Source organism: Heterodontus francisci, chromosome 8 (genome assembly GCF_036365525.1).
Source record: "Heterodontus francisci isolate sHetFra1 chromosome 8, sHetFra1.hap1, whole genome shotgun sequence".
NCBI lineage: Eukaryota > Metazoa > Chordata > Chondrichthyes > Heterodontiformes > Heterodontidae > Heterodontus > Heterodontus francisci.
Window position 1 is genome coordinate 114,449,990 of NC_090378.1, and position 24,931 is coordinate 114,474,920.

The 24,931-nt window shown below is 53.2% G+C and overlaps 1 protein-coding gene across 1 annotated transcript in view; it reads left to right on the forward strand.

The window, feature by feature from the left end:
* LOC137373085 (regulator of G-protein signaling protein-like) overlaps positions 1-24,375 on the forward strand; it is a 176,344-nt gene extending 151,969 nt beyond the window's left edge. The window contains exons 3-5 of the mRNA XM_068037949.1: positions 17,196-17,270; positions 20,868-20,997; positions 21,682-24,375. Of these exons, the coding sequence (XP_067894050.1) occupies positions 17,196-17,270; positions 20,868-20,997; positions 21,682-21,767 (291 nt within the window). The 3' untranslated portion in view covers positions 21,768-24,375. The remainder of the gene's footprint in view (positions 1-17,195; positions 17,271-20,867; positions 20,998-21,681) is intronic.
* Positions 24,376-24,931: the final 556 nt, after the last annotated feature.

Genomic DNA, 24,931 nt, shown 5'->3' on the forward strand with positions numbered 1-24,931 from the left:
TCCTCTTGCCCCAGAAGAAATCGACGAGTTTCTTCTGGATCTTGGTGGCAAATACAGGGGGCGGGGCCAAAGTGACCAACCGGTACCACAGCATGGAGGCCACCAGTTGGTTTATGACCAACGCTCGGCCCCTGTAGGAAAGCACTCGGAGCAGTCCTGTCCAGCGCCCCAGCCGAGCGGTGACTTTCGCCTCCAACTCCTGCCAGTTTGCCGGCCAGGCTTCCTCAGCGGGGCTAAGGTGGACTCCCAGATAGAGGAGGTGCGTGGTGCTCCACGCAAAAGGTGTCATCTCCTCCGGCAGGGAGTCCAGCCGCCACTGACCAACCAGGAGTCCGGAACATTTCTCCCAATTGATCCTCGCGGAGGACGCGGCAGAAAAGGTCTGCTGGCAGTCGCGCATCCTCCGCAAGTCAACGGGATCTGTGATTGCGAGGAGCACGTCGTCGGCGTAAGCCGAGAGGACGACCCGCATGGCCGGCTCGCGCAGAGCCAATCCCGTCAACCTCCTGCGAAGCAGGCACAGGAAGGGCTCCACGCAGATGGTATACAATTGGCCGGACATGGGGCACCCCTGACGCACTCCTCTCCCAAATCGAAGGGGCGCCGTCAAGGACCCGTTAACTTTGACTAGACACTCTGCGGCGGCGTATAAAAGTCGGACCCGGGCCACAAAATGCGGCCCGAGTCCGAAAGCGCGCAGAGTCCCGAAAAGGTAATCGTGATCCACCCTGTCGAACGCCTTCTCCTGATCGAGGGAGAGAAAGGCGACCGACTGACCAGTCCTCTGGGAAAGATGGATCAGGTCCCGGACCAGGTGGATGTTGTCCTGGATGGACCGGCCCGGGACCGTGTAGGACTGGTCGGGGTGGATCATGTGGGCCAGCACGGAGCCCAGGCGGGTAGACATAGCCCGGGCAAAGATCTTATAATCCGTGCTGAGGAGGGAGACCGGACGCCAGTTTTTAAGCAGGCGGAGATCGCCCCTCTTCGGCAGCAGGACGATGACCGCCCTGCGCCACGAGAGGGGCATCTCCCCGGTCGCCAGGCTTTCCCCCAGGACCCGCGCGTAATCGTCCCCCAGGACGTCCCAGAACGCCCTGAGGAACTCCACGGTCAACCCATCCAGCCCTGGGGATTTGCCCCTCGAGAGCTGGTGGAGGGCGCCAGTCAGCTCCGCCAACGTGAGCGGAGCCTCCAATCCTTCGGCGCCCTCCGGGCTGACCTGCGGCAGGTCCTCCCACAAAACTCTGCGCGCATCCTCGCTGGACGGATCCGGAGAGAACAACGCACTGTAATACGTCCGGACCAGGAGGCCCATTCCCTCCGGATCCGTGATGGAGGATCCGTCGTCGGCCAGCAGCTCGACGAGCTGCTTACGGACCCCCCGCCATTTTTCCAGCGAGTAGAAGAAGGGTGAGGCGCGGTCCAAATCTTCCAGGATCTGGATCCGCGACCTCACGTACGCGCCTCGGGACCCTATGAGCTGCAGGTTCCTCAGCGCGCCCTTCTTCTCTTTGTACGCCTGCCACAGGGCCGGGTCCGCGACGGCATGACCGAGGCGGGATTCCAAGTCGAGCACCTCCCTCTCAAGGCGCCCGACCTCGGCTTCCCGCCTCTTGGTCGACCCCTTCGCGTACTCCTGACAGAAGACGCGGATGTGAGTCTTGCCCACATCCCACCATAGCCTCAAGGAGGGGAAGCCCCCCTGCTTCCTTCTCCAGTCGGCCCAGAATCGACAGAACGAGTCCCGAAATCGCACGTCCTCCAGCAGCCGGTTGTTAAAGTGCCAGTACGCAAACCCCGCCCGCGTGCAGAGCGGAGTGAACTCCGCCCACACCAGGCGGTGGTCCGAGCACGGCACCAGCCGCATGGAGGCCGCCGAGACACGGGAGACGTACGCCTGCGAAATGTAGAGGCGGTCGATTCGCGACCCCCCTCCTCCAGACCTCCACGTGAAGGCGCTGGAGTCGGGATGGAGATTCCGCCAGACGTCCACCAAGTTAAGGGAGCTGATCAGTCCCCTCAACTTCTCCACCGACGCTTGGCCGCGCTGGGGACCGGAGCGATCCCCCACCTCGAGGGTGCAGTTAAAATCCCCCCCGAGGATGATGCACTCGCCGCTATCGATGGAGCTCAAGAGAGCGGACACTTCTTCAAAGAAGCGCGCTTGCAAAGCGCCGGGCCTGGGCGCGTACACGTTCACAAAGTGGAGCGGCACGCTACCCAGGCGAACGGCGAGGTGGAGCAAGCGGCCCGGCACTAGCTCCTTGACCCCCAAGATCTCCGGCTGAAAAGTCGGGGCCAACAAGATAGCCACCCCACTAGAAATAGGGGTGAGGTGACTCATGTAGACCCCACCCTGCCACTCCAGGAGCCAGGTGGCTTCGTCTCCCGGAACGGTGTGGGTTTCCTGCAGAAAGCTCACCGCGTATCTCCCTTCCCTAAGGACTGAGAGATTGTGAAATCTGCGGTGAGCCCCTCTGCTGCCGTTGATGTTGAGGCTGGCTATGGTTATCTTCATGTCAAAGGTACGTAAAACCCGTCACCAACAGCTCACTGTGAGGAGGGAGTGGAAGTGCACCTGGCCCTCCACTCCCCCAGCAACCCATTGAGGAACACATTAAAACGGCGCCTCTCAACCAGTTTCACGTCCGCGCGCTTGCCCGCTATCTTAAGGGCGGCACGGACGGACTGGATGATCAGCGCCAGATTCGACCAACGGTCGAGGGCCAGCTGAACTTTATTGCGGCAACCTCTGCAAGCCGCGAGGAAATCCCGGAGTTCCGCCGTGGGGATGAGAGGAGATTTGGTGGGAGGCACGAGGGACTCCACCACCTCACTGGCGATGGAATCAAGATCATCCTCCGTGCCCCGCACCGAATCCCCATCCTCCTCCGGGTCGTCACCGCCAGCGGCCGACACATCCACCACACACTGTGGGGCGGACGTCCCGGCCGCGCCAGCTGGTCCCGCCTCCGTCACGATCCCACCCCCAGGATCGATGGCGGAGGAGTCCTCTCTGGGTTCTATTGTGAAACTGGAGCCTGTAGGCACCAGCGGTTCAGGACCCCCCTCCACCTCCATCCCCAGGCCAATGACTGGTCCAGGGGAGACAGAAGTTCCGGACTCCGGGAAACCAGCCGGAGCCGAGACTGGAGGCGGCGAGAGGAGGCCATCTCCCGCTCCGCCAGCACCCACAGGCCCAGCAGATGGGGCAGCATTCTCAGTTATAACTGGGTCAGGTGTCTCCTGGTTGGTGGTGGACTCCGGCTGGGAGGCCCGACCCTCTGGGGCCTCGCCCTCCCCTTCATTCAGGACACCCGACCCAGTAGCAGTGGCGGAATGGGCGGTTTCCCCAGGCTCCCCCACCACAAGCAGGGCCCCACTTACTCCTTCAGGAGGGGCCTCACGTACCGGGGCCATCCCCTCCCCTCCATCCTGAGGAATAGGGAGCACCTGCCCGGACTTTGCAGCCTTGGTGGTGGCGGTAGGGGGCACCTGAGGACCAGAAACAGGAGGCAGCTCCCCTCCAACAGATGGGCCCTGCACCTCAGGGCCCTGTGTTATTTCTGTGGAGGGGTGCCTTCTCCTCTTTTTCGCACTTGGGCGCGGAGACTCAGAGATCTCCATGTCATCAGAGGCCTCCGCCTCCGCACCCTTTTTTCCTTTTTTAGTCACCCTGGGCCTGAGCCCAGCCCTGGGACAGGTGGATTCCATGGGAATGGGCTTTGGGCTGAGCTCAGGCTCGGGTTGAGTCAAAGCGTCCAGGGGACGCGCCTCACGATGTTTCTTTTTTCCCCGCGTCTTCCTTCCGCTCGGACGGACGCTCCCCTCCCCGCCAGAGGCTGTGAAAACCACAGCCTCCGGAACCGACTGAGCGGTGTCTGTTGGATGTGCGGGGGGAGTGGGAGGAGGTGCTGTGGAACCACTCTGGGCCGCCGAGGTGGAGCTGGCGGCCGGGAGGTTGGGGCAGTTCTTCCGAACATGCCCCACCCCCTTGCAGACGTGGCACCGCGCCCCGTCCGAGGTCCAAAAGACGCAGTAGGCCGTCCCCTGGAACTCCACATTAAATTGGCCCTCCGTGTCCTCCACCCGCGCCAGCTGCATAAATAACTGGCGGCGGAAGGAGTAGACATGTTGGAGGCTGTGCTCCCGAAGACCAAGCCGGACTGGGGTGATCCCCGACCTCACCTCCCCCAGATGGTGCAGGTGGGGGAGGAGGAGCTCACTGGGAATGAAGGGTGGGACGTTGGACAACATTATCCGATGCGCAGTGGCCCCCAGAGGGTCCACTGGCAGGAAGGTCCCCCCCACAGTGAGCCCTTTACTCAGGGCCAGGGACACCGCCCGCTCGGTCTTCAAAAAGAACACAGCCTTCCCATACATCTTTGAGGCCGCAACAATGGCCGAGGGGCCGACAACCACGGCCATTGCCTTAACGCAGGCCTCAATAGACATGTTGGGGTGGGGATAGCTCTTCACCCCATGGCTGCATGTCAATAATTTAAAGGGTGACGGGGCCACGTGGGCAGCCACAGAAGCTGCAGCTGCGTAGGTAGTAGAGGGCCCCGCCACCGGTGATGAAGGGCTTGCCATGGGTCCAAGAGCTAAACCCACCCCAAATTGTGGACTTGCACACTAAATAACAGATTCACAGAAAAATTTGAAAAGACAAACAAACAAACAACAGGTTAGTGGAGAGGCTGAGGTAAGAGAGGAGAGGCAAAGGCAGGCTGGAAGGGATGACTTGCTTTCTGGAGGTGGTGCTCACAGTACACTTAAAACAAACAGTCTTTGAAGTTGGTCTTCCGGTCTTCTGGTTGGGGGAGTCGTCTTCACCTGGGTCAGCTGAAGCTGCCCAGGCACTATCTATCCCCTTCCGTCTGTTTAGCTGGGCAGCTTCAGCTGACCCAGGCTTGGCAATTGGGGTGGGGAGGGAGCTTTCCTGTGTGCTTTTGCAGCAGCACAGACTCCTGTTGGATTGGCAGCCCCACCCCTTGTTGTTCCAGCCACTTGTTCCTCCCCCAACAGTCCAAAGTAAATTACTGGTGTTCAGCACCCACCTCCAGACAAAGCCTTGTTTCCACAAAATGTCCCTTTCTTCTCTTTAATGGAGACTGTTGTTGGAGTTTTCCTCTGCTTGTTGGTAGCTGCTCTCCCTTGCTCAGTGCAGCTCCTCTCTCCACCTCTGCAACCTCCAACTGCCACCAGTACTCTCAGCTGCACCTTGTTGAGGCTCTCAACACTCAGTATTCCCAATCAGAGAGCAGCCAATCCCCGTTTTTTTCTTTTTTTTTTTTTTTGGGCCATATAGTCCCAGACGGGATTGATTTATTCCAATTATCAATTGAGGAAGTGTATATTTTATATGTAACCCCATTTTTTTTTTTTTTTTTTTAAGGTGGCCTTTATACCCCAGGCCCCTTTTATATATTTTTTATGTCGAGGGGGCCTTTATTCCTCAGGCCCCCTTTATATACACACTTATATTTTGAAAATAACTTTATTAAAACCAGATAAATAAACAAAAAAAAAAAAAAAAAAACTCAAATTAAAATGCCATTCTCGGCGTCGACAATGCACTCCAGTCCCTGCGGTGCCCACCGGTCGCGGAAGGCCTCAAGCGTACCGGCGGACACCGCATGCTCCTTTTCCAGGGACACCCGGGCGCGAACGTAACCGCGGAAGAGGGGCAGGCAATCGGGGAGGACGGACCCCCCGACGGCCCGCAACCTGGACCTGTGAATTGCCACCTTGGCCAGGCCCAGGAGCAGACCGACGAGGAGATCCTCCTCCTGGCCCAAGCCCCTCCGCACCGGGTGCCCAAAGATCAGGAGCGTGGGACTGAAGTGCAGCCAGAATTTGAGGAGCAGCCCCTTCAGATACTCAAATAGGGGCTGCAACCTCGCACACTCCGTATAAATGTGGAACACGGACTCGTCCAGGCCGCAGAAAGTACAGCTGGCCTGGGAGTCCGTGAACCTACTTAAAAGCCTATTGCACGGGACTGCTCTGTGCAACACCCTCCACCCCAGGTCCCCGATGTAAAGGGGGAAGACTCCCGCGTAGAGAGACCTCCATCGGGGTTTCCCCTCGCCGCCAGTTGGCAACGCGGACCGCCAGGGCGTGTCCGGCCGGCTGACGAGGGCGAGGAAGTGGAAAGTGTGCAGGAGCAGCCCGTACAGGAAACCCCTCCGCGCCGATTGGAATGGCACGGAGGGCATTCCCGAGAGGCGGCTCGGGTTGTGCGGGACCGGCTCCCGAGGAGGGTTTCGGGGCCTGGGTCCGATGAGCAGTTCCGGCCCAGCGGGGGTCAGCTCGGCCGGGATCGCTCCGCACTCCCGAGCCCCCTCGCCACCCGCAGTGAGGGGCGTCCCGGGGGTTTCGGCTACTCCTCCGCCCGCCGGACCGTCCCCGGAGTCGGCCGCCCGGACAGCCGAGGCGCTCTCCTCCGCCGGCGGGGGAGCGCCCTGACTGGAGGCGACCATGTTCCAGACTCGGAAAAGATCCCGGTAAAAGACAGGCAACTCCCTCAGAGAGGCGCGGCTAACGGACTCCACCGGGAGCTGCGTGTCGTCTTGAAGGCAGTGACACTGGCGGAAAAAATACGTCGCCAGCGCACACCATCTGGGAGGACGCTCGACGTACAGGTATCTCTGCAGGGTCCGAAGGCGGAGAGTCGCAGCCTGGGTGCGGACGCACACCAGCGACTGACCGCCCTCCTCGATCGGGAGACTCAGGACCGCGGCAGAGACCCAGTGTTTCCTCTTGCCCCAGAAGAAATCGACGAGTTTCTTCTGGATCTTGGTGGCAAATACAGGGGGCGGGGCCAAAGTGACCAACCGGTACCACAGCATGGAGGCCACCAGTTGGTTTATGACCAACGCTCGGCCCCTGTAGGAAAGCACTCGGAGCAGTCCTGTCCAGCGCCCCAGCCGAGTGGTGACTTTCGCCTCCAACTCCTGCCAGTTTGCCGGCCAGGCTTCCTCAGCGGGGCTAAGGTGGACTCCCAGATAGAGGAGGTGCGTGGTGCTCCACGCAAAAGGTGTCATCTCCTCCGGCAGGGAATCCACCCGCCACTGACCAACCAGGAGTCCGGAACATTTCTCCCAATTGATCCTCGCGGAGGACGCGGCAGAAAAGGTCTGCTGGCAGTCGCGCATCCTCCGCGAGTCAACGGGATCTGTGATTGCGAGGAGCACGTCGTCGGCGTAAGCCGAGAGGACGACCCGCATGGCCGGCTCGCGCAGAGCCAATCCCGTCAACCTCCTGCGAAGCAGGCACAGGAAGGGCTCCACGCAGATGGTATACAATTGGCCGGACATGGGGCACCCCTGACGCACTCCTCTCCCAAATCGAAGGGGCGCCGTCAAGGACCCGTTAACTTTGACTAGACACTTTGCGGCGGCGTATAAAAGTCGGACCCGGGCCACGAAATGCGGCCCGAGTCCGAAAGCGCGCAGAGTCCCGAAAAGGTAATCGTGATCCACCCTGTCGAACGCCTTCTCCTGATCGAGGGAGAGAAAGGCGACCGACTGACCAGTCCTCTGGGAAAGATGGATCAGGTCCCGGACCAGGTGGATGTTGTCCTGGATGGACCGGCCCGGGACCGTGTAGGACTGGTCGGGGTGGATCATGTGGGCCAGCACGGAGCCCAGGCGGGTAGACATAGCCCGGGCAAAGATCTTATAATCCGTGCTGAGGAGGGAGACCGGACGCCAGTTTTTAAGCAGGCGGAGATCGCCCCTCTTCGGCAGCAGGACGATGACCGCCCTGCGCCACGAGAGGGGCATCTCCCCGGTCGCCAGGCTTTCCCCCAGGACCCGCGCGTAATCGTCCCCCAGGACGTCCCAGAACGCCCTGAGGAACTCCACGGTCAACCCATCCAGCCCTGGGGATTTGCCCCTCGAGAGCTGGTGGAGGGCGCCAGTCAGCTCCGCCAACGTGAGCGGAGCCTCCAATCCTTCGGCGCCCTCCGGGCTGACCTGCGGCAGGTCCTCCCACAAAACTCTGCGCGCATCCTCGCTGGACGGATCCGGAGAGAACAACGCACTGTAATACGTCCGGACCAGGAGGCCCATTCCCTCCGGATCCGTGATGGAGGATCCGTCGTCGGCCAGCAGCTCGACGAGCTGCTTACGGACCCCCCGCCATTTTTCCAGCGAGTAGAAGAAGGGTGAGGCGCGGTCCAAATCTTCCAGGATCTGGATCCGCGACCTCACGTACGCGCCTCGGGACCCTATGAGCTGCAGGTTCCTCAGCGCGCCCTTCTTCTCTTTGTACGCCTGCCACAGGGCCGGGTCCGCGACGGCATGACCGAGGCGGGATTCCAAGTCGAGCACCTCCCTCTCAAGGCGCCCGACCTCGGCTTCCCGCCTCTTGGTCGACCCCTTCGCGTACTCCTGACAGAAGACGCGGATGTGAGTCTTGCCCACATCCCACCATAGCCTCAAGGAGGGGAAGCCCCCCTGCTTCCTTCTCCAGTCGGCCCAGAATCGACAGAACGAGTCCCGAAATCGCACGTCCTCCAGCAGCCGGTTGTTAAAGTGCCAGTACGCGGACCCCGCCCGCGTGCGGAGCGGAGTGAACTCCGCCCACACCAGGCGGTGGTCCGAGCACGGCACCAGCCGCATGGAGGCCGCCGAAACGCGGGAGACGTACGCCTGCGAAATGTAGAGGCGGTCGATTCGCGACCCCCCTCCTCCAGACCTCCACGTGAAGGCGCTGGAGTCGGGATGGAGATTCCGCCAGACGTCCACCAAGTTAAGGGAGCTGATCAGTCCCCTCAACTTCTCCACCGACGCTTGGCCGCGCTGGGGACCGGAGCGATCCCCCACCTCGAGGGTGCAGTTAAAATCCCCCCCGAGGATGATGCACTCGCCGCTGTCGATGGAGCTCAAGAGAGCGGACACTTCTTCAAAGAAGCGCGCTTGCAAAGCGCCGGGCCTGGGCGCGTACACGTTCACAAAGTGGAGCGGCACGCTACCCAGGCGAACGGCGAGGTGGAGCAAGCGGCCCGGCACTAGCTCCTTGACCCCCAAGATCTCCGGCTGAAAAGTCGGGGCCAACAAGATAGCCACCCCACTAGAAATAGGGGTGAGGTGACTCATGTAGACCCCACCCTGCCACTCCAGGAGCCAGGTGGCTTCGTCTCCCGGAACGGTGTGGGTTTCCTGCAGAAAGCTCACCGCGTATCTCCCTTCCCTAAGGACTGAGAGATTGTGAAATCTGCGGTGAGCCCCTCTGCTGCCGTTGATGTTGAGGCTGGCTATGGTTATCTTCATGTCAAAGGTACGTAAAACCCGTCACCAACAGCTCACTGTGAGGAGGGAGTGGAAGTGCACCTGGCCCTCCACTCCCCCAGCAACCCATTGAGGAACACATTAAAACGGCGCCTCTCAACCAGTTTCACGTCTGCGCGCTTGCCCGCTATCTTAAGGGCGGCACGGACGGACTGGATGATCAGCGCCAGATTCGACCAACGGTCGAGGGCCAGCTGAACTTTATTGCGGCAACCTCTGCAAGCCGCGAGGAAATCCCGGAGTTCCGCCGTGGGGATGAGAGGAGATTCGGTGGGAGGCACGAGGGACTCCACCACCTCACTGGCGATGGAATCAAGATCATCCTCCGTGCCCCGCACCGAATCCCCATCCTCCTCCGGGTCGTCACCGCCAGCGGCCGACACATCCACCACACACTGTGGGGCGGACGTCCCGGCCGCGCCAGCTGGTCCCGCCTCCGTCACGATCCCACCCCCAGGATCGATGGCGGAGGAGTCCTCTCTGGGTTCTATTGTGAAACTGGAGCCTGTAGGCACCAGCGGTTCAGGACCCCCCTCCACCTCCATCCCCAGGCCAATGACTGGTCCAGGGGAGACAGAAGTTCCGGACTCCGGGAAACCAGCCGGAGCCGAGACTGGAGGCGGCGAGAGGAGGCCATCTCCCGCTCCGCCAGCACCCACAGGCCCAGCAGATGGGGCAGCATTCTCAGTTATAACTGGGTCGGGTGTCTCCTGGTTGGTGGTGGACTCCGGCTGGGAGGCCCGACCCTCTGGGGCCTCGCCCTCCCCTTCATTCAGGACACCCGACCCAGTAGCAGTGGCAGAATGGGCGGTTTCCCCAGGCTCCCCCACCACAAGCAGGGCCCCACTTACTCCTTCAGGAGGGGCCTCACGTACCGGGGCCATCCCCTCCCCTCCATCCTGAGGAATAGGGAGCACCTGCCCGGACTTTGCAGCCTTGGTGGTGGCGGTAGGGGGCACCTGAGGACCAGAAACAGGAGGCAGCTCCCCACCAACAGATGGGCCCTGCACCTCAGGGCCCTGTGTTATTTCTGTGGAGGGGTGCCTTCTCCTCTTTTTCGCACTTGGGCGCGGAGACTCAGAGACCTCCATGTCATCAGAGGCCTCCGCCTCCGCACCCTTTTTTCCTTTTTTAGTCACCCTGGGCCTGAGCCCAGCCCTGGGACAGGTGGATTCCATGGGAATGGGCTTTGGGCTGAGCTCAGGCTCGGGTTGAGTCAAAGTGTCCAGGGGACGCGCCTCACGATGTTTCTTTTTTCCCCGCGTCTTCCTTCCGCTCGGACGGACGCTCCCCTCCCCGCCAGAGGCTGTGAAAACCACAGCCTCCGGAACCGACTGAGCGGTGTCTGTTGGATGTGCGGGGGGAGTGGGAGGAGGTGCTGTGGAACCACTCTGGGCCGCCGAGGTGGAGCTGGCGGCCGGGAGGTTGGGGCAGTTCTTCCGAACATGCCCCACCCCCTTGCAGACGTGGCACCGCGCCCCGTCCGAGGTCCAAAAGACGCGGTAGGCCGTCCCCTGGAACTCCACATTAAATTGGCCCTCCGTGTCCTCCTCCCGCGCCAGCTGCATAAATAACTGGCGGCGGAAGGAGTAGACATGTTGGAGGCTGTGCTCCCGAAGACCAAGCCGGACTGGGGTGATCCCCGACCTCACCTCCCCCAGATGGTGTAGGTGGGGGAGGAGCAGCTCACTGGGAATGAAGGGTGGGACGTTGGACAACATTATCCGATGCGCAGTGGCCCCCAGAGGGTCCACTGGCAGGAAGGTCCCCCCCACAGTGAGCCCTTTACTCAGGGCCAGGGACACCGCCCGCTCGGTCTTCAAAAAGAACACAGCCTTCCCATACATTTTTGAGGCCGCAACAATGGCCGAGGGGCCGACAACCACGGCCATTGCCTTAACGCAGGCCTCAATAGACATGTTGGGGTGGGGATAGCTCTTCACCCCATGGCTGCATGTCAATAATTTAAAGGGTGACGGGGCCACGTGGGCAGCCACAGAAGCTGCAGCTGCGTAGGTAGTAGAGGGCCCCGCCACCGGTGATGAAGGGCTTGCCATGGGTCCAAGAGCTAAACCCACCCCAAATTGTGGACTTGCACACTAAATTACAGATTCACAGAAAAATTTGAAAAGACAAACAAACAAACAACAGGTTAGTGGAGAGGCTGAGGTAAGAGAGGAGAGGTAAAGACAGGCTGGAAGGGATGACTTGCTTTCTGGAGGTGGTGCTCACAGTACACTTAAAACAGTCTTTGAAGTTGGTCTTCCGGTCTTCTGGTTGGGGGAGTCGTCTTCACCTGGGTCAGCTGAAGCTGCCCAGGCACTATCTATCCCCTTCCGTCTGTTTAGCTGGGCAGCTTCAGCTGACCCAGGCTTGGCAATTGGGGTGGGGAGGGAGCTTTCCTGTGTGCTTTTGCAGCAGCACAGATTCCTGTTGAATTGGCAGCCCCACCCTTTGTTGTTCCAGCCACTTGTTCCTCCCCCAACAGTCCAAAGTAAATTACTGGTGTTCAGCACCCACCTCCAGACAAAGCCTTGTTTCCACAAAATGTCCCTTTCTTCTCTTTAATGGAGACTGTTGTTGGAGTTTTCCTCTGCTTGTTGGTAGCTGCTCTCCCTTGCTCAGTGCAGCTCCTCTCTCCACCTCTGCAACCTCCAACTGCCACCAGTACTCTCAGCTGCACCTTGTTGAGGCTCTCAACACTCAGTATTCCCAATCAGAGAGCAGCCAATCCCCGTGCTGTACCTGTCCTGGGAGTGTTTGATGGGACAGTGTGGAGGGAGCTTTACTCTGTATCTAACCCATACTGTACCTGCCCTGGGAGTGTTTGATGGGACAGTGTGGAGGGAGCTTTACTCTGTATCTAACCCATACTGTACCTGCCCTGGGAGTGGTTGGTGGGACAGTGTAGAGGGAGCTTTACTCTGTATCCAACCCCCTTGCTGAGATCAGTGAGGTGCTCAAAGCAACCTCAATGCTGCCTCCTGTGATTGTTCTCATGACAGTGTGTGTCTTGTGAAAAAGCACTAGTTAAGGGGCCTCAACTGTTTGACCTGCAGTTTTAAAAAGACACCTTTTACTGTTGGCACAATTTATAGCACATTCACCTGGGTCAGTAGGTCAGGGAATCAAATCCCACTCCAGAGACTTGAGTACATAATTCAGGCTGACACTCACAGTGCTGCCTTGTCAGAGGTGCATTCTTTCCAATGATAGGTTAAACTGAGCCCCATCTGCTTTCTCAGGTGAACATAAAAGATCTTATTTCAAAGAAACCTGTGGGAGTTCACTGAGAGTTTTGGCTAATATTTATCCCACAACAAGCATTATTAAACTAAAACCCCCACATCTGGTCATTATCACATTGTGGTTTGTGGGATCTTGCTGTGCGCAAATAAAGCTTTGTGTTTCCTACATAACAATGTGTGACCACACTTCAAAAAAGAACTTCATTGGCTGTAAAGCAATTTGGGACATCCTGAGGTTGTGATAGGTGCTATATAAATGCACAATTCTTTCTTCAAAGTGGGGTTGAGCGGTTGCCAGGAGTCTCCAGGATTTTAAGGTTAATCTCCAGGTCACTTTATCACAGAGTCACAGAATAATACAATGCAGAAGAGGCCCTTCGGCCCATCGAGTCTGCACCGATGCATTAAAACACCTGACCTATCTACCTAATCCCATTTGCCAACACTTGGCCCATAGCCTTGAATGTTATGACGTGCCAAGTGCTCATCCAGGTACTTGTTAAAGGATGTGAGGCAACCTGCATCTACCACCCTCCCAGGCAGTGCATTCCAGACCGTCACCACCCTCTGGGTAAAAAAGTTCTTCCTGAAATCCCCCTTAAACCTCCTGCCCCTCACCTTAAACTTGTGTCCCCTTGTAACTGACCCTTCAACTAAGGGGAACAGCTGCTCCCTATCCACCCTGTCCATGCCCCTCATAATCTTGTACACCTCGATCAGGTCACCCCTCAGTCTTCTCTGCTCCAGTGAAAACAACCCAAGCCTATCCAACCTCTCTTCATAGCTTAAATGTTCCATCTCAGGCAACATCCTGGTGAATCGCCTCTGCACCCCCTCCAGTGCAATCACATCCTTCCTATAATGTGGTGACCAGAATTGCACACAGTACTCCAGCTGTGGCCTTACCAAAGTTCTAAACAACTCCAACATGACCTCCCTGCTTTTGTAATCTATGCCTCGATTGATAAAGGCAAGGGTCCCATATGCCTTTTTCACCATCCTATTAACCTGCCCTTCTTCCTTCAGAGATCTATGGACAAACACACCAAGGTCCCTTTGTTCCTCGGAACTTCCCAGTATCAGGCCATTCATTGAATACTTCCGTGTCACATTACTCCTTCCAAAGTGTATCACCTCACACTTTTCAGGGTTAAATTCCATCTGCCACTTTTCTGCCCATTTGACCATCCCGTCTATATCTTCCTGTAACCCAAGACACTCAACCTCACTGTTAACCACTCGGCCAATCTTTGTGTCATCCGCGAACTTACTGATCCTACCCCCCGCATAGTCATCTATGTCGTTTATATAAATGACAAACAATAGGGGACCCAGCACAGATCCTTGTGGTACGCCACTGGACACTGGCTTCCAGTCACTAAAACAGCCGTCTGTCATCACTCTCTGTCTCCTACAGCTAAGCCAATTTTGAATCCACCTTATCAAGTTACCCTGTATCCCATATGCATTTGCTTTCTTGATAAGTCTCCCCTGTAGGACCTTGTCAAAGGCTTTGCTGAAATGCATGTAAACTACATCAACTGCACTACCCTCATCTACACACCTGGTCACATGCTGAAAAAATTCAATCAAATTTGTTAGGCATGACCTCCCTCTGACAAAGCCATGCTGACTATTCCTAATCAAATTTTGCCTCTCCAAGTGGAGATAGATTCTCTCCTTCAGAATTTTCTCCAATAGTTTCCCTACCACTGACGTGAGACTCACTGGTCTGTAGTTCCATGGCTTATCTCTACAACCTTTCTTAAATAGTGGGATCACATTAGCTGTTCTCCAGTCCTCTGGCACCTCCCCCGTGGCCAGAGAGGAATTAAAAATTAGGGTCAGAGCCCCTGCAATCTCCACCCTCGCCTCCCGCAGCATCCTGGGATGCAAATCGTCCGGACCTGGAGATTTGTCTACTTTTAAGCCTGCCAAGACCTCCAATATCTTGTCACTCCCTATGACAATTTGCTCAAGAACCTCACAGTCACTCTCTCTGACTTCCATATCTAGATCCTCATTCTCTTGGGTGAAGACAGATGTGAAGTATTCGTTCAACACGCTACCAATGTTCTCTGGATCCACCCACAAATTTCCCCCTTGGTCCCTAATGGGTCCTACTCTTTACCTGGTTATCCTCTTCCCATTGATATACTTATAGAATATCTTGGGATTTTCCCTACTTTTACCAGCCAGAGCTTTCTCATGTCCCCTCTTTGCTCTCCTAATTGCTTTCTTAAGCTCCATCCTACACTTTCTGTACTCCACTAATGCTTCCATTGATTTGCTCTCCTTGTATTTGCTAAAAGCCTCTCTTTTCCTTCTCGTCGTATCCTGAATGTTTCTGGTCATCCATGATTCTCTGGGCTTGTTGCTCCTACCTGTTACCCTAGAGGGAACATGTTGGGCCTGTACCCTCCCCATTTCCTTTTTGAATGCCCCCCACTGCTCTTCTGTAGATTTCCCGACAAGTAACTCTTTCCAGTCTACCTTGGCCAGATCCTGCCTTATTTTACTAAAATTCGCTCTCCCCCAATCCAAAAGCTTTTTTTGCAACTTGTCTATTTCTTTCTCCATAACAAGCTTAAATTGTACCATGTTGTGGTCGCTATCACCAAAATGCGCCCCCACCAACACATCAACCACCTGTCTGGCTTCATTCCCCAGATTTAGGCCCAGCACTGCACCCTCCCTTGTTGGATCCTCTACATATTGAGCTAAAATGTTGTCCTGTATACATTTTAAGAACTCCACTCCATCTAAGCCCTTAACACGATGACTATCCCAATTAATGTTGGGAAAGTTGAAATCACCTAATATAGTTACCCTATTATTATTTTTACACACCTCTGCGAATTGCGCACATATTTGCTCCTCAATTTCCCGCTGACTATCTGGGGGTCTATAATAAACACCTAGCAATGTGGCTGTCCCTTTTTTATTCCTAAACTCTACCCATTAAGCTTCATTTGATGCCCCCTCCAAGATATCATCGCTCCTTACTGCAGTAACTGACTCCTTAACTAATATTGCAATGCCCCCTCCTCTTTTACCCCCTCCTTTGTCTCACCTGAAGATTCTACATCCCGGGATATTGAGCTGCCAATTCTGCCCCTCTCTCAACCATGTCTCCGTGATGGCTACTATATCACACTTCCACGTGTCAATCCTTGCCCTTAACTCATCCGTTTTACCTGTAATACTCCTGGCATTAAAGTAGAGGCCATCCATCCTGGTCTTACTCCCTTGAAACTTACTTCCGCTGTATTCTCTCTGACTTGTTCGCTTTCCTGTGTTTAGCTGTGTCCCTATTCTGCTAGGAGTCTGCATCCCGTCCCCCCGTCAAATTAGTTTAAACTCCTCCCAACAACACTAGCAAACCCACCAGCAAAGATGTTAGTCCCCTCTGGTTCAGATGTAGACCGTCCCGCTTGTACAGGTCCCACCTTCCCCAGAAACGGTCCCAGTGGTCCAGGAATCTAAAACCCTCCCTCCTGCACCAACTCTTAAGCCACACATTCATCTGTGCTATTCTCCTATTTCTATACTCGCTTGCACATGGCACTGGGAGTAATCCAGAGATTACAACCCAAGAGGTCCTGCTTTTTAGTCTACTGCCTAACTCCCTGAATTCTTGATGCAAGACCTCATCCCTCTTTCTACCTGTGTCATCGGTACCAACATGTACCATGACCTCTGCCTTATCACCCTCCCCCTTCAGGATGCCCTAGCAGCCGTTCAGTGACATCACGGATCCTGGCACCAGGGAGGCAACACACCATCCTGGAGTCACGTTGACGGCCACAGTAGCGCCTATCTGTTACCCTGACTATAGAATCCCCTCTGGGACTCCTGAACTACCTGCCTGATTCTCTTGGACTGCCTGGTGGTCACCTATTCCCTTCCTTCCTCAAGTCCCTTCAGCTGCGGTGTGACCACCTCTCTAAACGTGCTATCCACGATTCTCTCAGACACGCGGATGCTCCACAGTGTTTCCAGCCGCCGTTCCAGCTCTGAAACCCGAGCTTCCAGGAGCTGCAGCTGGACACACTTCCTGCACACATGCTGGACCCGGGGACTGGAAATGTTCCCGGATTCCCACATGCAGCAAGAGGAGCAAACCATGGCTTTAAGCTCTCCTGCCATGACTAAACCCTTTTAATTTAAAACTTTAGAAGACTGTTATAGTAAAAAATAAATCAACTAAGTCTTGCTAAAACAATGACTTACAATTCAATCCAGTTTGAAAAATTTATGTGAAGAAGAAGCTGGAGAAAAACCACAGGCCCGTTTTTTAAAAATTGTGGATTTTCCACCCCCCCCCCCCGCATTTTCTTTGAATTCCTGTTCATTCTGTACAAAAATATTAGCGACAGTGAAAAAGGAGGTTGCTTGACCGGGTGTGGCGGTTGGCAGCGGGCTGTCATGTGATCAAATCATCAGGAATGTGACCAATCAGAGTTGCTGATCCTAATCGGCTCCCTCTGTTACCATGACAGCAGCTGTGAGCCGGGCGATGTTTGAATGCAGTGCTTTTATTTGCTGACGTTGCCATGCATCCCCTGGCCAGCTCAGGAAAAAAACGTTTTGCATCAGGGAAGAGATCGGGCGGGAGTGATTAATGGAGCTATTCCTTTTTCAGGTTTTTGGACAGATTCCGCTCTACGTTCTAAAAGACAAGTGCTGGGAGCTGCAGCCTGAAGTGCCATCCGATATGGTGAGGCCTAAGTGATGGAGTAGGGTACACAGATATAGTTAAACGAATGCAGCACCCTGTGTGTTCCCCGTCACTGCAGCTATCCCCTGTGCCCAGCTATCCACTCTGCGCCTGAATAAAGCAGCTTTTGGTGGCTGGACTGGAGGATACCCTGGACCCAGACTCCTTACTCTTCATCACACAAGCTACAGAATCAAGTTAGACTGTCAAATGTCTTGAGAGCTGAGTGAGTGAAGTGAAGCCCTGGTATGACACTGAGCCTTGCGATGAGAGAGCCCCAGGCTGAGAGCACACTCTGTGCTGACCTGCCCTGGTTTCGGTGAGGGCAACAGTGAAAACTGGAGTGTCACTAGGCCGGGTGCAGGTGCCTCGCTAGGTCGGGGGGCGGGCGGGAGTTGGGGGTTAAAATCATCCAGGGTTCCTGCTTCCGATTGCTCTCTGGTGAAGTGAGTGTGTAAGTGTGATGATGGGCCCCTCCTACCTCCCCCTGGACCATGACCCCACCACCGAACATCAAGCTACTGTCTACGACGGGTCATCTCCTCTGGAGATCTTCCCTCTACAGCTTCCAACTTCATAGTCCCACAACCCCGGACAGCCCGCTTCTACCTCCTTCCTAAAATCCACAAACAGGACTGTTCCGGCAGACCCATTGTTTCAACCTGTTCCTGCCCCACTGAACTGATTTCCTCCTAATTTTTCTCCCTTGGTCCAGTCTCTTCCCACCTACATCCATGACTGTTACGATGCCCTCTGTCACTTTAACAGTTTCCTGACCCTAACCACCTCCTCTTCACTATGGATGTCCATCGCTCTACACCTCCATCCCCCACCAGGATGGTTTAAGAGCTCTCCGCTTCTTCCTTGAACAGAGGCCCAACCAGTCCCCATCCACCACCACCCTCCTCCGCCTGGCTGAACCTGTTCTCAAATTGAACAACTTCTCCTTCAACTCCACTCACTTCCTTCTCGCAAAAGGTGTTGCTATGGGTACCCACATGGGTCCTAGTTATGCCTGTCTTTTTGTGGGATATGTCGAACATTCCTTGTTCCAGTCCTACTCAGGCCCCCTCCCCCAACTCTTTTTCCGGTATATTGATGACTGTATCAGTGCCGTTTCCTGCTCCCGCCCCGAACTGGAAAACTTTATCAACTTTGCTTCTAATTTCCACCCTTCTCTCACCTTTACATGGTCCATCTCTGACACTTCCCTTCCCTTCCTCGACTTCTCTGTCTCCATTTCTGGGAATAAACAATCAATGAATAGTCACTATAAGCCCATAAACTCCCACAGTTACCTGGACTACACTTCCTCACAACCCACTTCCTGTAAGAACTCCATTCCATTCTCTCAGTTTCTCTGTCTCTGTCACATCTGTTCTGATGATGCAACTTTCCATACCAGCACTTCTGATATGTCTTCCTTTTGCTCAACCAAGGATTCCCCTCACTGTGGTTGACTGGGCCCTCAACTGTGTCCGGCCCATTTCCCGCACTTCTACCCTCACCCCTTCCCCTCCCTCCCAGAACCGCGACAGGGTTCCCCTTGTCTTCACCTTCCACCCCACCAGCCTCTGTATTCAACAGATCATCCTCCACCATTTCCACCACCTCCAGCATGATGCCACCATCAAACATAAGTTCCCCTCCCTGTCAGCATTCCGAAGGGATCGTTCCCTCTGCGAAACCCTGGTCCACTCCTCCACCATCCCCGACACCTCGTCCCCTTCCCACGGCACCTTCCCCTGCAATTGCAGGAGGTGCAGCACCTGCCCTTTTACCTCCCTCCTCTCTCATCCTCCAAGGCTCCAAACACTCATTTCAGGTGAAGCAGTGATTTACTTGTACTTCTTTCAATTTAGTATACTGTACTCGCTGCTCACAATGTGGTCTCCTCTACACTGGGGATGTAGCCTGGGTGACTGCTTTGCGGAAGACCTCCGCTCAGTCTGATGGCATGATCCCAAGCTTCCGATTGCTTATCATTTCAATTCTCCACCTTGCTCCCACTCTGGCTTCTGTCTTCAGCCTCCTGCAGTGATCCAGTGAAGATGAACACAAGCTCGAGGAACAGCACCTCATCTTTCGACTGGGCATTTTACAGCCTTCCGGACTCAACACTGAGTTCGACGATTTCAGGTCATGACCTCTGCCCTTTTTTTTTAGTTGTTTCTTTTTTTTTTCTTAATCCCTCTACTTTATGTTGCTGCTATCCTGGCATTTACACCTCAACCAGACGCATCTTTTCTTTCTTTATTTGTCCCATTACCACTCCCTTTGGCTTTGTACCTTTTGTCATTTAATCTCTCCTGCCCGCCACCCTATCACACACCTTCCCCATTTGTTGTTCTTCTCCCCCTCTCCCCTTTCGCTTGCTCAAAACCTATTACATTTACAACCTTTACCAGTTCTGATAAAAGGTCATAGATGTGAAATGTTAACTCTGTTTCTCTCTCCACAGATGCTGCCTGACCTGCTGAGTATTTCCAGAACTTTCTGTTTCTATTGCCTTAGCCGTAATGTTGCCTCTGTAGTTAGGGGTGGGTGAGGATTATTCGGAGTCTGCAGCACCAGTTGGGGTGTGGGGGATGGGGGTGCTGGGCAGGCCCAACATGTGTGACCAAAGTGGTTTGATTCCTAGAGCCAGTATACACTAGAAGAATGATGTTCTCATGCCTGGAATTACATCAGGAGTGGGGAGACCGGAGTCGCACAGATGGGGTTCCCATTGATATTCTGCTGAATTTACAGTATCCATTGAAGAGATTCCCCAAGGAAACCCCCAACGCCACTATCTGGGTGCCTGCCTGAGGTGTGGGCACTCGGATTGGCAGTGCCTACCAGAGTGGACCCCAGCATGACTCCTTGGGCGGGGACAGGAGGGGTGAAAATTGGGATTCAGCGGACAGGAGCTTCCTTTACGAGATGCAGTCAGGAAAGAGTGACTAACGTCACCAATGGGATGCTCACAGTGGTGGCACCATGATCAAGACAGCGGGGCTCCAAGAGTCAGTGCTGCATTGTGTAGTTCCAGCTCTTGTTTGTACACACCCTGTTGGAAATCTCTCTCTCACCCACTTCCCAACTTTTCCTCAGATGAATTGCTATCCAAATCCTCCCTAATTCCAACTGCCTGCGTGTCCCATTGAAACATGGTCAGGCTGAGAGACACGAGTGAGAATCTGAGAGATTGAACTCCGTTTTCCTGGGGAACTGGCTCTGGAGCAGCCTCAGTGGTGGAGGTCTCGGGGGTGGGGATGTAAATACAGTGCAGGATCTGAATGAACAGCAGTGGAGATAGCAAAAGGTAAATTCACTGCTCATGTGCTCGAAGTTTAGAGTACAACACTGCAGCATTGATTCTCTGGCCTGGGCTTCCTCTTCAACTTCTCCCCTCTTAATAACAATCCTTGGTAGCAAGATGGAAGCCAAAACACAAGTGAAAGCTTGAATAAGGCTTCCGTTCAGTTCCGTGTATTTATCCAAGTGTTCACAGTTTGTCCTATTCCTTGTATGCTGGGAATGTAGCCAGTAGCTGGAAGGTTTATGGAATGTCCATCCCTTAAAATACCGATTCGATGCTGTGTTTGATCTCAGACCAAGAGCGTGGATGGGCTTTTGAGATGGTTGGAAGAATATCGTTTGCCCCATTTCCTGAAGACGGACCTGTACCTTCACTTTGTTCTCTGCGAATTACTGCTGGGCATAACTGTGACCAAGTTTACAGGTGTGTGAAACCCAGAACAGCAACCTGCGTCAGTCATAATGATTCTGCCGATTGTAGATTTCCAACAACCTGGGCTGTCACATAAGTGCAGTACTGAGGGAGCACTGCACTGTCGGAGGTGTTGCCATTCGGATGAGATGTTAAACCCAGGCCCCGTCTTCTCTCTTGGGTGTAAAAGATGGCAAGGTCACAATTGTGAAGAGACGAGGTGTTCTGCTGGCCTGGTCAATAGTTATCCCTCATCCAACATCAGTATTATCTGGTCGTTATTGCTGTTTGTGGGATCTTGCTGTGCACAAATTGGCTGCAGCGTTTCCTATATTACTGTGACAACACATCATTGACTGTAAAGCACTTTGGGATGCTTTGAGGTCATGAAAGATGTAATATAAATGCATGTTTTTTTCTTTTGTTAATTGGAGAATCTATTTGAAAGGGGAGAGTGAGGACAGATGCTAGCTTTGTGGATGCTTATCCTATATGTGCAGTCTTGTCAGTCACAAGTGGGTCTCACACCTGCTGGTAGCAAAACCTACAGGGAAAAAACCATGGCCAATTTAGGATGTTATTTCCGGAATCTCTCAGGTGATCAAGCAAAAGTCCATGAAACTATAGTTACCCCAGATACAGAATTAAATGACCGTAAACAATCCCCTCCAACCCCATATGTTCCCATTTACTTAGGGGCACAAGATTGGAAATGTTCATCTCCATCGATCAGACTGATCCCAGAACTCACTGACTTCTCCACCACTTTATTCCTTCAATAAACTGGTGTCACACACACCAGAAGTGTGATGATACAACATTCATGGACTATCTCTGAAGAGTTACGAGAAAAGGACTTTGTCTTTAAAAAAAATGAACCTTTATTTTTAAAAGCGAACAATGGTCCAAAATGGCCACCGAAGAAAAAATGGATTAGCCTTTTGTGTATTCAAGCAGTCTGACAAAGGACAAATCTTCAAAGCCAAAAGGAGTTAATGAAACCCATCTTACATCTATCATCAAAATGTTCCAGAATTGAATGTCTTCTTCTAAAACAAAGGAAGTGTGAAATAGTCACGTCCTGGGCCATTGTGTGATCACCATGGGGAAGAAACCAGAATGTCTCCTAACAGGAGGTGAGGAGTGACACAATTTTACTTCAAAACAAAGACAGCCAGAGAGCGCGAGAGAGGGAGAGACTGACCCAGAAGGAGAAGCTACTTGTAACAGCTTGAGTTCCAGCCAAGCCAGGAAGCACAGTGCCCTGCTGAAAAATCCGACATCCATATTATACAGCAGAGAGAGCTGGAAGTGACCCACCATCTTCAACAGAACCTTCGATCACGAGAGAAATCTACAATCAGCCATCTAGAACTTGAGTCTCAAGAGAATTCAACAGGTTTATTGTAACCTTTCCCCCACTAAAAGCCACCTTCCGCTTTCCTTCCCTGTGTGTGCGCATTCGCAAGTGAATGTGTGAGTGGATGTGGTTGCAACAATTTCAGGAGAAGGTGAATTGATCAATAAACAATTGATTTTCTGTGTTTTAAAACCTACAAGAAAACCTGTCGCTGTCTGGTTATTTGAAAAATTAAACACTAAGCTCTAGTACAAATACGCTTGCTGTGGTCAGGTGGGGAGTTGAACATCGAGAAACAACCACATCACAGCATGCGGCTGTAACAAACTGGGGGCCCGAAGCCAGAATCTGAACCACCAGACAAACGAGAGATTTGGTAAAGGGAGAAAAATCGATCTCTCAAATTGTGGAAAAGTAAACAAACAGGTTTTCTTGTATTCTTCTGTTTTTTTTTCTCTACGGTGCTAGAAACAAAAGAGATGGCCACATTTAATACTAAGGAGTTTGGAGAGCAGGAAGAGATATCCCATAATAAGTGAAACAAATTAAGTGTTGAAGATTTAAAAAGCTTAGCTACAGAGGTGGGAATCACTTTCAAACAAAAAACAAATCAATCTGAACTGGTGATCCAGTTACAGATGAAACGGGAGCGAGTTTAAGCTTCAAAAGGAAAAAAGGAAGTTTCAGCTCCAAAATGAAAAGGAAGGAAGAGTGTTTCAGTTTCAAAAGGAAAAAGAGGAAAGAGATGCAAAGAGGAAGCAGCACGAAGGTTTGAGTTACAGAGACTGAAAACCCAAACTGAAAATGCCGTTAGTCACTCAAACCTGATCCCCAATTCAGAGCAAAACTTTGATGTGCTGAAACACTCAAGACTAGTGGCAAGATGTAATGAGGAAGAAGATGAGTCATATTTTATCTCATTTGAGAAAAAACTACCAGGCTAAAATGATCGAAAGAATTCTGGACTCTCCTTTTAAAAGCTGAGTCCATGGGTAGGGCGCATGAAGCTCTTTCCCTGTTATCAGAAGAAAGTTCCACTGATTATGAACAAACTAAAACTGCAATTCTAAATGTATATGAGCTGGTACTGGAGCCATACAGACAGAAATTCCAACACACCCGAAACAGACCCACACAGACTCACCTTGAATTTGAAAGAATCAAACATATGGCTTTTGATCACTGGATATGGTCTCTCAAACTAGAACCCTCATATGAAATTTTGAGAGAAGTGATGTTGCGGGAAGAGTTTAAAAATAGCATCCCAAATAGCATAAGAACTCACATCAAAGAACAAAGAGTCACGAGTAAGGGAAGCTGCAAAAATGGTCAACAACTATAAATTAATACACAAATCGCTAATGCTGAATAAATGTGGGTCCAGTAATTTGTATAAGCTAGGGAGAGATAGCAGGATGCAGAGGAAGCAGAAATGGGCTTGAGAGAAAGGGAGAGTAGGGAAGGAAAACCCTACCAACTTTTAAAAGAAGAAACCCAGGTGATAAACCGGTATGGGTCTGCCCGACCTGTTCCCAGCGTGGTAAATCAGGGCATGTTGATATGCCAAAGACCCAGCAGGAGGTGCTGCAGTCAAGCCCATGTCTGTGGCTTTGAAAGGGGTAAGCCTGTTGTGTAATATCACTCAAGAGCAGAGCACATATCATACTTTTTACACAAAGGAAAAATGACTCCTTTTGTGTCCCAGGCACCAGACAAGGAGATAACCATTCTCAGGGATACTGGTAGTTGGGTTGCCAGCAGGATTTGTAAACAGACAGAAATGCCACCAGAAAACAGAACAAATACCACGGTATTAGTAAAAGGGCTTACTGGCAAATGCTTCAAGGTTCCCTTAGATAAAATTTATTTACAGAGTAAGTTGGTCACTGGGGTAGTGACGGTCAGAATCATTCTGAGCTTACCCATGCAGGGGTAGACCTATTGCTGGGAAATGACTTGGCAGGAAGCACAGTATTATACCCAGAGGGTCCAGAGCAGTCGACAGAGACTGGAGAAACTGAGGGGAACAAACAAAACTCTTTGCAGCTGCAGAGGGCTGGGGCATTCCCAAAAATCCCACAAGGTGGGGGGGGGGGGGGGGGCGGGGGGTGGGGGTGGTGCGATAGAGCCAGGAGAATTTCAAAGAGCCAAAAAGATTTAAAGAAGCTAGGATAAAAGCCGAAAAATCTGGAAGAAAAGCAATCGAGATATGGTTAGCTGAAACCTTTTGTTAAAGATTTAAAGAAAGTTCCCAAACAGGAAAACCAAGAGTGAGGGAGATGCCTCACCTCGTTGAAGTGCCACAGGGGAGCGCAATGGAAGCTGGACAACCACCTGCGAGCAGTAATGCTCCAGAGGACATGGGGCAGATTAGGGAAACACCTATTTCTGAAGTAAAAGGAAAAGGGAAGGTAACATACCCCAAAGTGAACCAGACTTGTAAAAATCACAAGAAAACTGAAAGTGAGGTCGGTGTGGATCTACCCACTGAAGAATCACACAATCAGGTTCCGAATCCCAAACTAATCAAACTCAACAATTTAGAGTCAGAATCCCTGACACCTTGCAGGGGTGAGAAAACAATGT